The 14,256-nt window shown below is 46.4% G+C and overlaps 1 protein-coding gene across 1 annotated transcript in view; it reads left to right on the top strand.

Moving 5' to 3' along the window:
* Nucleotides 1-14,256, top strand: part of SNTB1 (syntrophin beta 1) — a 252,028-nt gene that overhangs the window by 158,464 nt on the left and 79,308 nt on the right. The window contains exon 3 of the mRNA XM_015474564.3: nucleotides 3,909-4,116. Within this exon, the coding sequence (XP_015330050.2) occupies nucleotides 3,909-4,116 (208 nt within the window). The remainder of the gene's footprint in view (nucleotides 1-3,908; nucleotides 4,117-14,256) is intronic.

The following is a 14,256-nucleotide window of genomic DNA, read 5'->3' as shown; positions in this document are numbered from 1 at the left end:
GCAAGAATACTGGAGTGGGTTGCCATTTCCTTCTCCAAAAACTTTGGGAAGGAATGAAAACTCACCGTAGATTGACCAACCATTTCTCTGAAAAATGCCTGAGAGACTTGAGAGTATTTTTCTTCTTGGTAAGGACAAATGTAATTTTAAAAAATACCCTGTTTCATCACAGGAAACCTTTGGATTTTTAGTGAGGAGACTTGTTTTGAAGATTTCTTACTGAAAAAAAATGCTAGTTTTTGCTAAAACTCCCCTAGAGATATTTTGCTTTTTAAATCCTCCTTTTTCTGTAATTAAAGTTTATGAGTAAAAAGGTTTACTCACTCTAAAAGGCTGGTTTCAAATGTAAATGAGGCCAGGTTACATTGGGACTTCTGATTTCCAGGTGACCTGCAGAATTGTTGCTTTAAACTCAGGAGTTAAGGAGGACACTGTTGGGCATGTTTATTGGTGACGACCCCCTGGCGGAGTAAATGGCAACCCACTCTAGCATTCGTGCCTGAAAAATCTCAAGGACGAGGAGCCTGGTGGACTACAGTCCTTGGGGTCGCAGAGGGTCGGACACAGTTGCGAAGCTGAGCACACATGCATGTTGGTGATGATGCCTTGGGTCAGCTGTGGACACAACAGATGCACCTTTACTGGACACCATCCCGTCTAAAGGAGAGACATCGTAATACAGTATTTAAATGCATGGCCTTTTGAGCCTGATTAACATGGCTTCAATCCCGACATCACCAACTATCTGGCCTTGCATCAGTTCTCTGTCCCTCCCAGCTTTGTTGTTGTTCTTCAGTCGCTCTGTCGTGTCCAGCTCTTTGGAACCCTATGGACTGTAGCCCGCCAGGCTCCTCTGTCCATGGGTTTCTCCAGGCAAGACCACTGGAGCGGCTTGCTATTTCCTCTTCCAGGGGATCTTCCTGATTCAGGGATCGAACTCATATCTCTTGCATCCCCTGCATCAGTAGGCATTCTTTATTCCTGGGCCACCTAGGAAGCCCCTTTAATTCTATTATATGAGATGTGAGAGTGAAAGTCGTTCAGTTGTGTCTGAATCTTTGCGACCCCATGGACTACAGAGTCCATGGGATTCTCCAGGCCAGAATACTGGAATGGGTAGCCTTTCCCTTCTCCAGGGGATCTTCCCAACCCAGGGATGGAACCCAGGTCTCTCGCATTGTAGGCAGATTCTTTACCAGCTGAGCCACAAGGGAAGCCCAAGAATACTGGAGTAGGCAGCCTTTCCCTTCTCCAGTGGATCTTCCTGACCCAGGAACTGAACTGGGGTCTTCTCCACTGCAGGGGGATTCTTTACTGACTGAGCCACCAGGGAAGCCCATTATATGAGATTAATAATATCAATCATAGGACTGTTAGAAAAATTACAAAAAAATAATATAAAAGGATTTAAATTTTTGCCCAATGCATAATAAAAACTCAGTGAATATTACCATTATGACTGAGGAATGAAAGGAAATTGATACATGGATCATTTCATTCACTTCTGAAATTCCCAATCCCCCTAACCCTAACCCTAATTAATCAGTGGGATTTATTTGCCTGTATAAATATATGAATGGGTAAATAAAACGTATATTTTTCTCTCTGCAATAAAATTACAGATGTGGGGAGTGCTTGTCAGGGATTTGGGGTGGTGGGGGGTGCAGAACTTTGACCCCTAGGGGCGGCTGGGGGGAACGCCGGCCGCACTTGTGACCCCTAGGGGCGGCTGGGGGAAAGCGGCCGCACTTGTGAGCCCTAGGGGCGGCTGGGGGAAAGCTATGGGGATGGTGTGGTTCTGTTCTGTCCCTTGCTTGCAGTGGCGTTTCCATGAACCTGCACGTGGTAAATGGGGTCCAGCTATACACTTACATTGTGCCAGGGCCCCGGTTTTGATATCGTATTGCTGTTGTTTAGTCACTAAGTTGGGTCTGACTCTTTTTTGACCCCATGGACTGTAGCCGGCCAGGCTGCTCCATGGGATTTCCCGGGCAAGAATACTAGAGTGGATTGCCATTTCCTCCTCCAGAGGAACTCTCCCACACAAGGATCAAACCCACATCTCTTGTTGGCAGGTGGATTCTTTACCACTGAGCCACCTAGGAAGCCCTGACATTATAATATATTACAGCTGTATAAAATAGAACTATCAGAGTAAAGTGAGTGAACGGAATGAGTGAGTGAGTGAGTGGAACCATCAGAGTAAACAGAGTGGGTCGTGTCCTGGGCTTCTTTGTCCTGATTTTGCAATACTGTGTAAATTTATAAGTGCTTCACAATAAAAAATTTAAAAACCAAGAGCATCTGTCAAGAACTTCTGCCTTTTACCATAGAATTACAGTATGCAAATCTCACGCTGAATCTCAAGTGATCCCATTGGAGTTCTTGCATAAACTTTGAAATTTGACTTTAAATATAACTCTTTGGGAATTTCCTGGTGGTCCAGTGGTTAGGAGTCCAAGCTTTCACCACAGGGGGCTCAGGTTCGATCACTGGTCCAGGAACTAATATCCCAAAAGCCTCCCAGTGCAGGTTTAAAAAACAAACAAAACAAAACAACCACCAAAAAACCCCACATTTTCGTGCCTCTCTTTCCCCACTGTTACCTTGTCCTAGGCCAGTTCACTCCAGCGCATGCAGGCTCAGTTGCTCAGTTGCGTCCGACTCTTTGCGACCCCATGGACTGTAGAGCCCACCAGGCTCCTCTGTTCATGGGATTATCCAGGCAAGGATACTGGAGGGGGTGGCCATGCCCTCCTCCAGGGGCTCTTCCTGACCCAGGGATCGAACCTGCATGCCCTCTTAGCAGGCGGATTCTTTACCACTGAGCCAGCTGGGAAGCCTTGCATTACACGTGCACAAAGATGAAGAGGTAGGGAAATGTGCCACAGACAGGATTCCTGAAGAATGCAAAACTTTGGTCGTCTCTGATGCTAAAATAGTCACAATTAATAATGAACAGTAGAATTATGCAGGTGGATAGATATTTCAGTCTACATCCCACTAGCATCTCCTAGGATGTGAGCATATTGTTAAAGTCCTCTAGGGATGGAGAAGTAAGGCAGATTAATATCAGTTCACAGCTTGGAAGTCTTAATACGATGCTGCTAATAAGACACAGCTGAATAACAGGAAGGCCAGGCGTCCTTAATTCATGTGACTAGAGAGCTATGCCCTCAGTAGCTCAACCAGTGCCTCAGCACAGCCAGTGTGTGTGGATGGACGGGTGAGTGGATGGATGGACGGATGGACGGATGATGGGGCCATTAAGACCTCAGCACAGCCAGTGTGTGTGGATGAACGAGTGAGTGGACGGATGGACGGATGATGGGGCCATTAAGACCTCAGCACAGCCAGTGTGTGTGGATGGATGAGTGAGTGGATGGATGGACGGATGGACGGATGATTGGGCCATTAAGATAAGCCATGCAAAAGAAGCTTAAAGTAAGAATGAAGAATTAGTTCACTTTAGTGGGGAGAGGCAGTGTAGGGATAGGAGGGAGGGCAAGGGTTATCATAGGCTGATATGAACTCATCTATGTGAAACTTTTGAAAATTGTAAAGCATTCTAGAGTTTAAAGATTCTTTTATTCGATTAAAAAGTAAATTTAAAAATCTCAGGGACTTTCCTGCAGTCCAGTGGTTAAGACTCTGTGCTTCCACTGCAGGGAGCCCCAGTTCGATCCCTGGTCAGGGAACTAAGATTCTGCATGCTTCATGGAGTGGCCAAAAGGAAAAACAAAAACAAAAACAAAACCCACTCCAAAAAAACCTTAATTAAAAAGCTAAAAAAATTAAAAGTAAAATGTATGATAGAAAAAAGAAATTAATTCACCTTTGTAGCTCAGGGCTTGAGGAGGCACAATCTGCCGGGGAACCCCCTAACCCTTCTCTCTCTGCTCCTCTAGGCAGCTTGAAATCCACTCTCCAGATGCTAAGCACACCGTGGTCCTGAGGGGCAAGGACTCCGCCACGGCCCAGGCCTGGTTCAGCGCCATCCACGCGACCGTCAGTGACCTGCTGACCCGCGTCATCACAGAGGTCCGGGAGCAGCTGGGCTCGACAGGCCTTGCTGGGGGCCGGGAGATCAGGCACCTCGGCTGGCTTGCAGAAAAGGTAAGGAAACATCCCCCATCCAAGCGTCTTCCCCAGGCCTTCCCAGCACACGCTGCACCCCCTGAAATTGGGTGCCTCGTTCCACAGGCTGACTCGCTCACTGGGATTTCTTGTCTCCAGCGGGTCTGCATTATGCAGGAGCTCTGTGTCTTCAGCAACTTTGATTCCCCACAGACAGTCCAGTATGTGGCAAAATGCAAGTGGTCACTCACTGTCTATTGTCTGGATGAATGAGTGAGCAAGCGGCCGGACAGTTTGGTTCTCATATGTACATGGGAAGCGGAAGGGCAGGGGAAATAACTCAGACGCACAATAGAACTGTCTCTTTGGCAGGTAAAGAAGTAGGAATTGTTGCTTTAAAAAGGGATTTGTGTGGGTTTTGAGGGACCTAACTGTTAACACAGATACTTTGCAAATAAAGCAATTGTAATCTTGCCAGTAAGATCCTATGGACAGAGGAGCTGGCTGGGCTACAGTCCATAGGGTTGCAGAGTCAGACACGACTGAGCGGTTTACCTCACATACACATACAGTGATGATAACAGCGAAGATTTCTTAAGCAACTACTCTGTGTGCATTCTTCTCAGATATCATCTTTTATTTGTACTCTTCAGCCAGCAGGCTCTGAACATCATCATTTCTGAGCACCTATTTTGTGCAAGGCACAGTGCTAGGCAGGAGGGGACAGGTGTGTAAACATGAGTACAGGGAGGGCAGCCGCCCTGGAAAAGACCTGGGGTCATGGGAGCACTGTCGCTCTGATTTCTTTTCCCAAGTGATGTGATGTGTTGAAGATAGTAAAGCTCACTTTGCAGCAGTCTCCTGGGAGTTAACCGTCCTCTTGGTTTCAAAGCGTTGAGCCTTCGCCATTGTCCTTACACCTGATTGCTGTTCCTTGAACTTGACTGTGAGTGCTCAGGAACAGTGGACTTTGGGGACAGTCTGACCTCCCAGTGACTCACTTTCTAATAGGCGGTAAGTTGGAATAATGATTGTTGCAATAACAGCTTTCCTGCCAGTGAGCTGTCATCTGAGAAGGGCTAGTTCAGTGGCACTTGAACAGGGCATTTGGCTGTTTTCCACCATTGTTCTTTGTTTGTATCAGTTCGTGCGTGGGTCCCAGCCACCGACTTCACACAGAGTGCGTTGTTTGCTGTGGTTTTGCCCCATCTCTTGCAGATTGCAAAGGACTAAAGGACAATGCAGGTGGCAGTGACACCGAGATCATAATAAACAAAAGCCACAGGTGGTGTCTCGTGACCTGATGTGTGAGGCTTCTTGGTGAAAACAGCCTGCACATCTGGACGGCAGTGTGTTAGAAGTCACAGCCTCTCACCCTCTCCACTTTTACTCTCTCCAATTGCACGTGTTTGTTTCAGGAGCAGTCCTGTTAGTCTGGGATCTTTCAATTGCAAGTGACAGACAGCTCAGCTCAGCTTGAGCACATAAAAGGGGGCCTAGCACTTCTGGTAACGACAGTGTGCAGGGTGAGCTTCAGGCCCCGGGATCCAGGGCTCACAGAAGGCCAGGGGCCTGCCTCTGCATGGTTTGCACCCTCTCCACTTTGCTGGTTTATACCCTAGCAAGCGCCCTTTTCTTCGGCCCAGGAGTTCCAGGTTTGTCTGGGTGGTTTTTTTTTGTTTTTATAGCTGGCTGCCTCAGTGAACAGAAGGCTCTTTGCTCCCATATTTCCAACAAAAGTCCTAAGGTCAGCCTTATCCAAACTGTGCCCTGATGGATGAGGAGAGGCAGTTCTGAGATGGGAAAGTAGGCTACAGTGCAAGAAGAAGGCTGACTGGATTCTGGGGAAGCAAGAACAACAGACATTTGCTGTAGAAGGGAATGGGGAGGAGTTGATCAGGATGAAAAATGTCTTTACTGGGTTAGGGTCCAGAGTGGATGCAGGGATGTGCTGCGTAGGTTAGGGTCCGGCAGGAGATGGATGGCAAACTCAGAAGGGGTGACTGGACGGGATTTAACACAGCGACAGTTTGTGAGTGTGGCCGAGACAGAGGAAACCAGGAGCTGAATGATGAGAGGCCACTGCCATCCTTTACCTGGAAGTGGCCAGGAAGAGGAGCCGCGACCTTAAGCTAGCAAGACTCGCAGCTCTGGAAAAGCGCCACTCGCTGAGAGCTGCGGCCTCTTAGCACAGAGACAATCCCCGTGAATCCCTGCCTGCTGATCTCCTACTGCTGTCTGCCCTAGGTTGAGGCTGCCTGGAAGCCAGAGGCAGGGGCCACGGGTGCTCAGTTAAGGTCAGCCTCCCTGGGCTCCGAGCAGGGCAGCAGGTGGTGGGGCCTGGCTCTGGAGGCAAAGGGAGGCTGTCCAGCACACACATCCCTCCACCTCGCAAGTAACCAGATGCTGTCAACCCTAGAAGGTACCGTTCTCTCATCTCTTTTAGCACCAACTGCAATTAAAACCATTACCATTCGGATAGTTGGAAAATGGTTATTACATCATTAGTAGTGCTATTAGCATTTTTTCCAAAGGTTCCATTTTCTCACTTATAAACTGTCTGCTTATGCCTTTTGTTTCTCCCAATTATCCATAGACACATTAAGCGTTCCAATGGAGCAGTCATAAAGGTACATAAAATGCTTTCTGTTTTTAGAATATGATTGTTCTTTTGATGTACTTTCAGATCTTCAGATGTTTCTTTAAATTGTATCATGCATTATGCCCGTAAGAGCAATCAGTAATGACTTATTATGGATAATTATCAGAAGGGAGAAGGTCTTTTATTGCCTTCATCTTCAAAACTTCTGAAAAGATTACCATAGATCAAGTCCAAGGGAGCAAATCCAAACTGGAATCTTTTTGAATAAATATTTGATACTGAATCCTGATGTGGAGACATTAGAATGGTTTTTAGCAAAATGTTACAACAAATGGCAAATCCTTAATACTGTGGCTTTCTTGTATTACCACAAATATCAGAAAATTCACTTGGCATTTGTAAAGATATAAAGGATGATCCTATATATATTCAGCTGTAATTTATCTGAAATTGATATCCTTTGTCTTTTCCTATACTGTTAATCTTTGATTTATTTTTTTTTTTGACCTAGTAACAGTGGCTCCAGGACAAAGTTTGTACATATTATACTCAATTTCAAGTTTTTAGAACTGGCATTTACATGAACTAAAACGATAGGAAGCAACAACAGTTTCCCTTCTAAAATTCTTTTCAGTGCAAATCCTCAAGCTTCCTCTTCACTACACAGAAAGAGAACTTTATATTAACATTACTTTTTACAGTGAGATGATCCAGGGACTAGAAGAATGGCTCTCACGAACTGATCTTGAGTCAGTGGGGAGAACTCGGTCACTCCCCGGGGAGAACGAGCCTGAGAGAAAGGGAGGTGATGGCACTAGGGGTAAAGGACCCGCCTGCCAGTGCAGGAGATGGAAGAGACACGGGTTCCGTCCCTGGGTCGGGAAGATCCCCTGGAGGAGGGCACGGCAACCCACTCCAGTATTTTGCCTGGAGAATCCCATGGACAGAGTAGCCTGGCGGGCTATGGTCCATAGGGTTGCAAAGAATCGGACACGATTAAAGCAACTTACCACGCAGTGGCTTACAGTTTTCAGGGAGGGCAGAGCAGAGACTGGCTTAAAGGGGAGTGGGGTTATCCTGAAGGAAGGTGATGAGAAAATCTGGTACCTTGGGTGGCTCCTAATTATGGAAGATCCTGAAAGCGGGACAGACGGTTTGAATTTGATTTGTTGGCCATCGGAAATCTTCATGTATGCAGTCAGAGAGAAGGGAACTTAGAGGTGACTTCTCTGAACTGAATGTTTGTCTCCCCCCAGAATCTGTAGACTGAAGCCCCAATCCCTAATGTGATGGATTTGGAGGTGGGGGCGTTGGGAGGTCATGAGGTTTAGATGAAGTCATGGAGATGGATGGAGCTCCATAATAGGGTTGGTGTCCTTCTAAGGGGTGAGGACCCAGAGCAATGTCTCGCCCCCTCACAAAGATGCATCAAGCAGGGAGGCTTCTCCAAGCCAGGGAGAGGACCCTCACCAGAACCCCGTGTTGGCGCCCTGGTCTTGAAGTTGCAGCCTCCACAAGTGTGAGAAATGAGGGTTTGTTCTTTAAGCCATCCAGCGTGTGATGATGTATTCTAGCAGCCTGAACCAAGAGAGTGATCAAACATACCTCTTCTTTCTAAAGATGAGGAATCTGGGACCTGGAAAATGGAAGGTCTCTTATTTACGGTCACACTCTAAATCAGGATACAGGATTAATGAGTGAATAGGACAATGCCTTGGTGTCATTATCTCCTTTATTTAATTTGTAAAGAGTCTAGTGCAGCTCTCTCATCGCGGCCACTTTGCCTCTCCCCGTGGACTCTGGCGGCCGTTCTCTGAGCCTGCTGCAGCCAAGGTCAGCCACGCCGCCCCTCCGAACGGGGCCGTCGCCATGTGCCCTTGACGTCCGTGGGCCGCGGTGGCAGGGCCGCTGCTTTCCCTGTGGGTGCTCTCGTCTGTAGGTGGGCAGGGTGCACCAACAGAAAAGCCTTTCCGCCACCAAGTTAATCTCAAACCGTTTTAAGCCCTTGCAAGCCCTGCTTGCCCCCTAAGTGCTCATCTCTACCCTGGACTATGAAACGCATTATGCCCCAAACAAATTTTTTGAATCATCATTCTTTAGGTAGTCTTTTTACAGTTATTATTGAGGTGTCTTTAATGGTCCTATTTCGGACAAAAGAAAAATAAAAGAGAAAATAAAACAAAGATTAATAAATAAAGGAAAAATAAACAGAAAAAAATAAAGTTCTGACTCGCTACTTAAAAGAACAGTAATAAGCGAATGCGCGGCAGTTGTTGAGCTCTGTTTCGTGCTTGTTTATCGGGTGTTGTCTTTACTCTCACCTGTTATCTCAGTTTGCAAACTATTTCTTGTCAGGTTAAAAACACAACATAGTTTAAAAAAAAAAAAAAACCCAGTTGGGAGCTCTGAGATGCAGTTCAGTTCTCAACTTCCCCTCATTTCCACAAAAGTTCCTTTCAAATGGGAATGTTTAGAGGGCTGTGCCTCCCCAGGGTGGTATTGGAGGAGAGGCAGTAAGTTGGTAATTAGTATTTATTATGTGGTTAAGTCTTTCTCAGCCAGAGTGCTTTAAATAATCTCTAATCTGCCTGCAATGCAGGAGACAGGGATTCAATCCCTGGGTACGGAAGATCCCCTGGAGGAGGAAATGGCAACCCCTGCCAGTATTCTTGCCTGGAGAATCCCTTGGACAGAGGAGCCAGCAAGTTACAGGCCATGGGGTCACAAGAGTTGGACACGACTTAGCTTAGGAGGCATCGGAGAAGACAATGGCACCCCACTCCAGCACTCTTGCCTGGAAAATCCCATGGACGGAGAAGCCTGGTGGGCTGCAGTCCATGGGGTCGTGAAGAGTCAGACACGACTGAGCGACTTCCCTTTCCCTTAGCCTAGGAGGCAAGCTTGGAGAAGTTAAGGAGCTTTTCTAAGATGACTCCTCTAGTAAGAGGTGGGGCCAGAGTTTGAACCCCTCTTTCTGCGGGGAGCGAGCTCCGCCCCTGGCAAAGGTCATGAGGAAGGAGGCTTGGCATACGCAAAGGTGAGATCAAGCCTCAGGAGTCTTCCTGGAAATTCTCGAGCAATCTACCCCCAAAACCAGAGTCTGCCTACTTTCTGCTTTGTGCTTTCACCTACACCTCTGACTTTACGAGGGGCTGTCCCCCACTACCTCTCTGAAAAAAGAGTTAGCTTACAGCTCCAGTTAATAATTCCTGGGTGTGACAGTGTTTCAACCTACAAACTCCCTTGGAAATCCTCTAGCCTGCCTGAATAGGTTTTTCTGGCCACATGTGATTGTTCAGAGCCTCCCAACTGTGAGAGGCAGGAGATGTTCTAAACTGTCTAAACACAGATTCTTTTGAGCAATTAAAAGATTGATTAGAAATTGTATTGGTGAAGGGATTTTCACTTGTTGGGCCAATGTTTGCTGCTAAGTTTCCATATCCCTTACCTGCTGTGTCCCTGGCAGTGTATTGATTAATATAATTGGTGTAAGTAGTAGCTTTAATGTTTGTAACCTGGGACCCTTGAGTTAATTCTTTTTCTTGTTATAGCCCACCACACCTTTGCTCTGTAGGAATGCAACTTTATCTAATGCTTTTGGGAGGCTGGTGCCTGACTTTAGAATAATCACCTTTAGAGAAAAAGGCCTCCAGGCCAGAAGATGATGCAAATCACCTAAACTTTTGCATATGATAAGTTTGCAGGAAGAAAGCCTGGCTTACTGCATGACTCTACCCCTTCCCCCATTATCCTCTATGCATAACTTAAGGTATAAAAACTACTTTGGAAAATAGAGTGCGGGCCTTGTTCACCGAAACTTGGTCTCACCTTGTCGTTCTTTCTCTTACCTTCTGGCTGAATTATTCAGCCTCTTTTCTCCACTGAATTTCCTCACTGAGCTATCCTCATTCTATTACTCTTTATATCCTTAATTAACGTTTAATTAAGCAATTGTTTCCTGATCTTCGCCTACGCCGTCTCTCCTTCGAATACCCTGGATCAGCCGGGGCTGGTCCCCGGCAGGTGGCGTCTTTCTAACTCTATGGCAACCCATTCCAGTACTCTTGCCTGGAAAATTCCATGGATGGAGGAGCCTGGTAGGCTACAGTCCATGGGGTCGCAAAGAGTCCAACATGACTGAGCGACTTCACTTTCTAACTCTATAGGCCAGAACTTTCCACTAAGCTGAGCTAAAGGGACCCAGGGAGCAAGTGTTCACATGAGTGAGCCCCCGAGAACCCATACCAAAAGCAAAGTTTCAGAACTAAGAGCCATGTCAAAATACTCAGACCCTTCATTCGCCTTTATGGAAATAAAGGGTGGCTGTCGGTTCAGGCTGCTGCCACAGAATGCCCTTGACTGTCTGGTTTATAAACAAGGGAAACTTATGTCTCATGGTTCTGGAGGCTGGAAGTCTAAGATCAGGGTCCCAGCATGGAGCCTGTTACAAACAGCCCTCTTCTGTGTCCTCACGTGGCAGAGAGAGAGGACTAGCCGCTCTTCTCTTATAAGGACGCTAACTCTGTCATGGAAGTTCCAGTCTCCTGACCTAACCACCTCACAAAGGCCCCACCTCCTAAAACCAGCATATCAGGGCTTCAACATGTAGATTTGAGGGGGAGGGAAACATTCAGTCCACAGCAGAGGGAGTGGACATGCCACCACAGAGCAGCGCTTCCTAAAATCTTTTCCCTCCTGCCCTACAAAGACTGAAATTATCTTTGGTAGGAGAGGTTAAGAGGAACACTAGAATACACACACACACACACACACACACACGACATGAATATGATTTGTGTTTACACACACACACTCCAATACTTTGGCCACCTGATGTGAACACCAGACTCATTTGAAAAGACCCTGATGCTGGGAAAGATCGAAGGCAGGAGAAGGGGACGACAGGATGAGATGGTTGGATGGCATCACCGACTCAATGGACGTGGGTTTGGGTGGACTCCGGGAGTTGGTGATGGACAGGGAGGCCTGACATGCTGCAGTCCATGGGGTTGCAAAGAATCAGACACAACTGAGTGGCTGAACAACAGCAGCAGATACACACACAGAGAGCACTGGCCTTGTTTTTCATGTTTCCCAGTATCTGTGAATTTCCGGTATCATGGTTTAATTAAATAATCCCAGTCAACAACATGGTGCAGATTTCAGTTACTGTAGGTAATTTTGTATTATTAACTGTAAGTAATTTTAACCGTGTTTTAACTGCATATTCACAGTAAGTAATCTTGTAAAGCGCACATCTTGCTGCTAGTTTTTACCCACAGGTCGCTGCGTGCCCGTGGCTGCTGAGCATCGTGGTGACAACCGGTCATGGCGCTCACTTCAGTCTGCTGTGATTGGTCACGGCACACTTGCTCCTTCACACACGACAGCGAGGGGGGTAGGTGTGCTTCCTGCTTTTCTCCCAGGGATCAGTCAATATGACATTTGCAGGAATGGATGTTAGAAAGAGAGAGCAAAGCTAAGTTTATGAGAGTGGCTGTGAAGAAAGGATGAAGGTGACCCGGGAGAGTGACGCCAGTGGAAGCCTTCACATTCGTGGAGCTCTCAGAGAAGCTCCACATCCCTGGAGGGTCCAAGTGCAGTGTAAGAGGCTGCTAGCTGATCCAGGCCTGGAAAGGAGGAGGATGACTTGTCAAGGCACAGACAGGGTGCTCACGTCTCACACGCGACGTGACGAGAAGGCGGCGAGCGCTGCTCAAGCTGCTCCCAGCAAGGTTTCAACAAAGGAACAAAGGCACTGAATCCCCAATCTTTCCAATGTTTTAAATATTAGGTTATTTAGTAAATATTAATTTTATTTTTATAGACAGTAAGACAATTTTAATGTCTTAATAACAGTTTTGAAAATCCACAGAACATTACCAGTTTTCCCAACTGACTGTTGAGACCACTTGGTGTGATGTCAGCTTGCACAGCCGTTTCTGTGTGTTCACCACTGCTGTGCAGAGGCAGGTCTCTGTCTCTCTTTCTCTCCCTCCATTTATCCATCTCTCCCTCTGTTTATCCATTCATTCATCTACCTACCTTATCTCTGTCTCTCTACCCTTATTCATCTCTATGCATCCTTATCTATTTTTGCCTCCCTATCCACTTATCCGGCTATTTCACTGTTGCTGTCTCTGTCCGTCCATCAGTTTTTCACATTTTTATATTATTACTTACTTCACTAGGCCACCTTTAATCTTCAGTTCCAACAGTAGCAATCTGTTCATTCCCCCAAAATTCCAGGTGAAATACAACCAAGTAATTTTATTCTCTAGCTACATTACCCAGCTATATTAGAAGAATCTCAGATGTAAATGTAGCAGCCCTGGCCTGAGTCAAACAGGCTGCTGGTAATCAAGGTCTTGACCGTGTAATTAATGGGATGGTATTTCTGGAGCCTCTAAATATATCAACTCCACCATCTGCCCTAAAAATCACCTAAGCAAGAACTTCCTACCCCTGCTTACAGGGAGAAAGTGGTCTCTGACCTGAGGGGACTCCCGTCTGGTAAATGGAAATAGAGCTACTGCCCAGGCCATCCCTGACTGCATCATCCGTAAATCAAGACTGTCTGCTGTGCTGGGAAACACAGTTAATGCAGTTAAGTGGTAACAGGCCTGACGTGTTGCTGTAAAATGCAGTCAGCAAGTTCCTGCCTGAATCACCTCTGAGATGGAGCAGGACACGAAAACTTGGTTATCTTCCTGTTGGTCTCTGTCTGTAAGCGTTTAAAGCAAATGTGCCAGAATGAATCACCGACTTGATGGACGTGAGTTTGAGTAAACTCCAGGAGTTGGTGATGGACAGGGAGGCCTGGAGCGCTGCAGTCCATGGGGTCTCAAAGAGTCAGACACGACTGAGCTACTGAACTGAACTGAACTGATGAGTGGAGTTCAAACTGCCCCCATCTCACATTCACTCTAATAAAAATCAAAGACTTAAAATTAGGATGGATGTTGGCATGGAGACAGAGGCAACCATAATGAAAGCGTGAAAATCTGCCCACTTTTATACATGACTTCACAGTGCAGTTTAGCCCTGAGTCATTCTCCCTGGAGTGGAAACCTCAGAGCTGCCCTCGTAAGAGAGATGGGGGCGTGTGTGTCTAGTTCCCATAGGCTGATTTGCACAAATTCACCTGATTCCATCTCTTTGGAAATGATCATGAGACTCAAGATAGAAAGCTTCCTGTGCCTGGTTGTGTGGTAGCAAACTAAACTTTGTTTTATCTCATTAGGCTTTGAAGATTGTTCTTCCTTTATGAAATAGATCATACATTGATGACAGTCTTAGAATTCTTTGGGAGCTGAGACTGAAATGGAGATTCTCTAGGAGCGATTGCTAAGGGAGGACTCTGTTATACGATAAACTGAGGCATGTCGGACATTTTCAGAGTTTAAGCAAAAATCAGTTCAAATTGGAAGTGGTTAGGAGCTCAGGGAAAGGCATATAGAAAAAGTGTGGAAGCAAAGGAAAGAAATGTTCAATCATTTATAGCTTAAAGCCCTCATTGGATGTGATTGATTATCCTTAAGTTTGATTTCATAGCCTCAAGGCATTTCAGGGCTTGG

The sequence above is a fragment of the Bos taurus genome, chromosome 14, assembly GCF_002263795.3.
Source record: "Bos taurus isolate L1 Dominette 01449 registration number 42190680 breed Hereford chromosome 14, ARS-UCD2.0, whole genome shotgun sequence".
Taxonomy (NCBI): domain Eukaryota; kingdom Metazoa; phylum Chordata; class Mammalia; order Artiodactyla; family Bovidae; genus Bos; species Bos taurus.
This window is presented reverse-complemented; position numbering and strand designations above follow the sequence as displayed.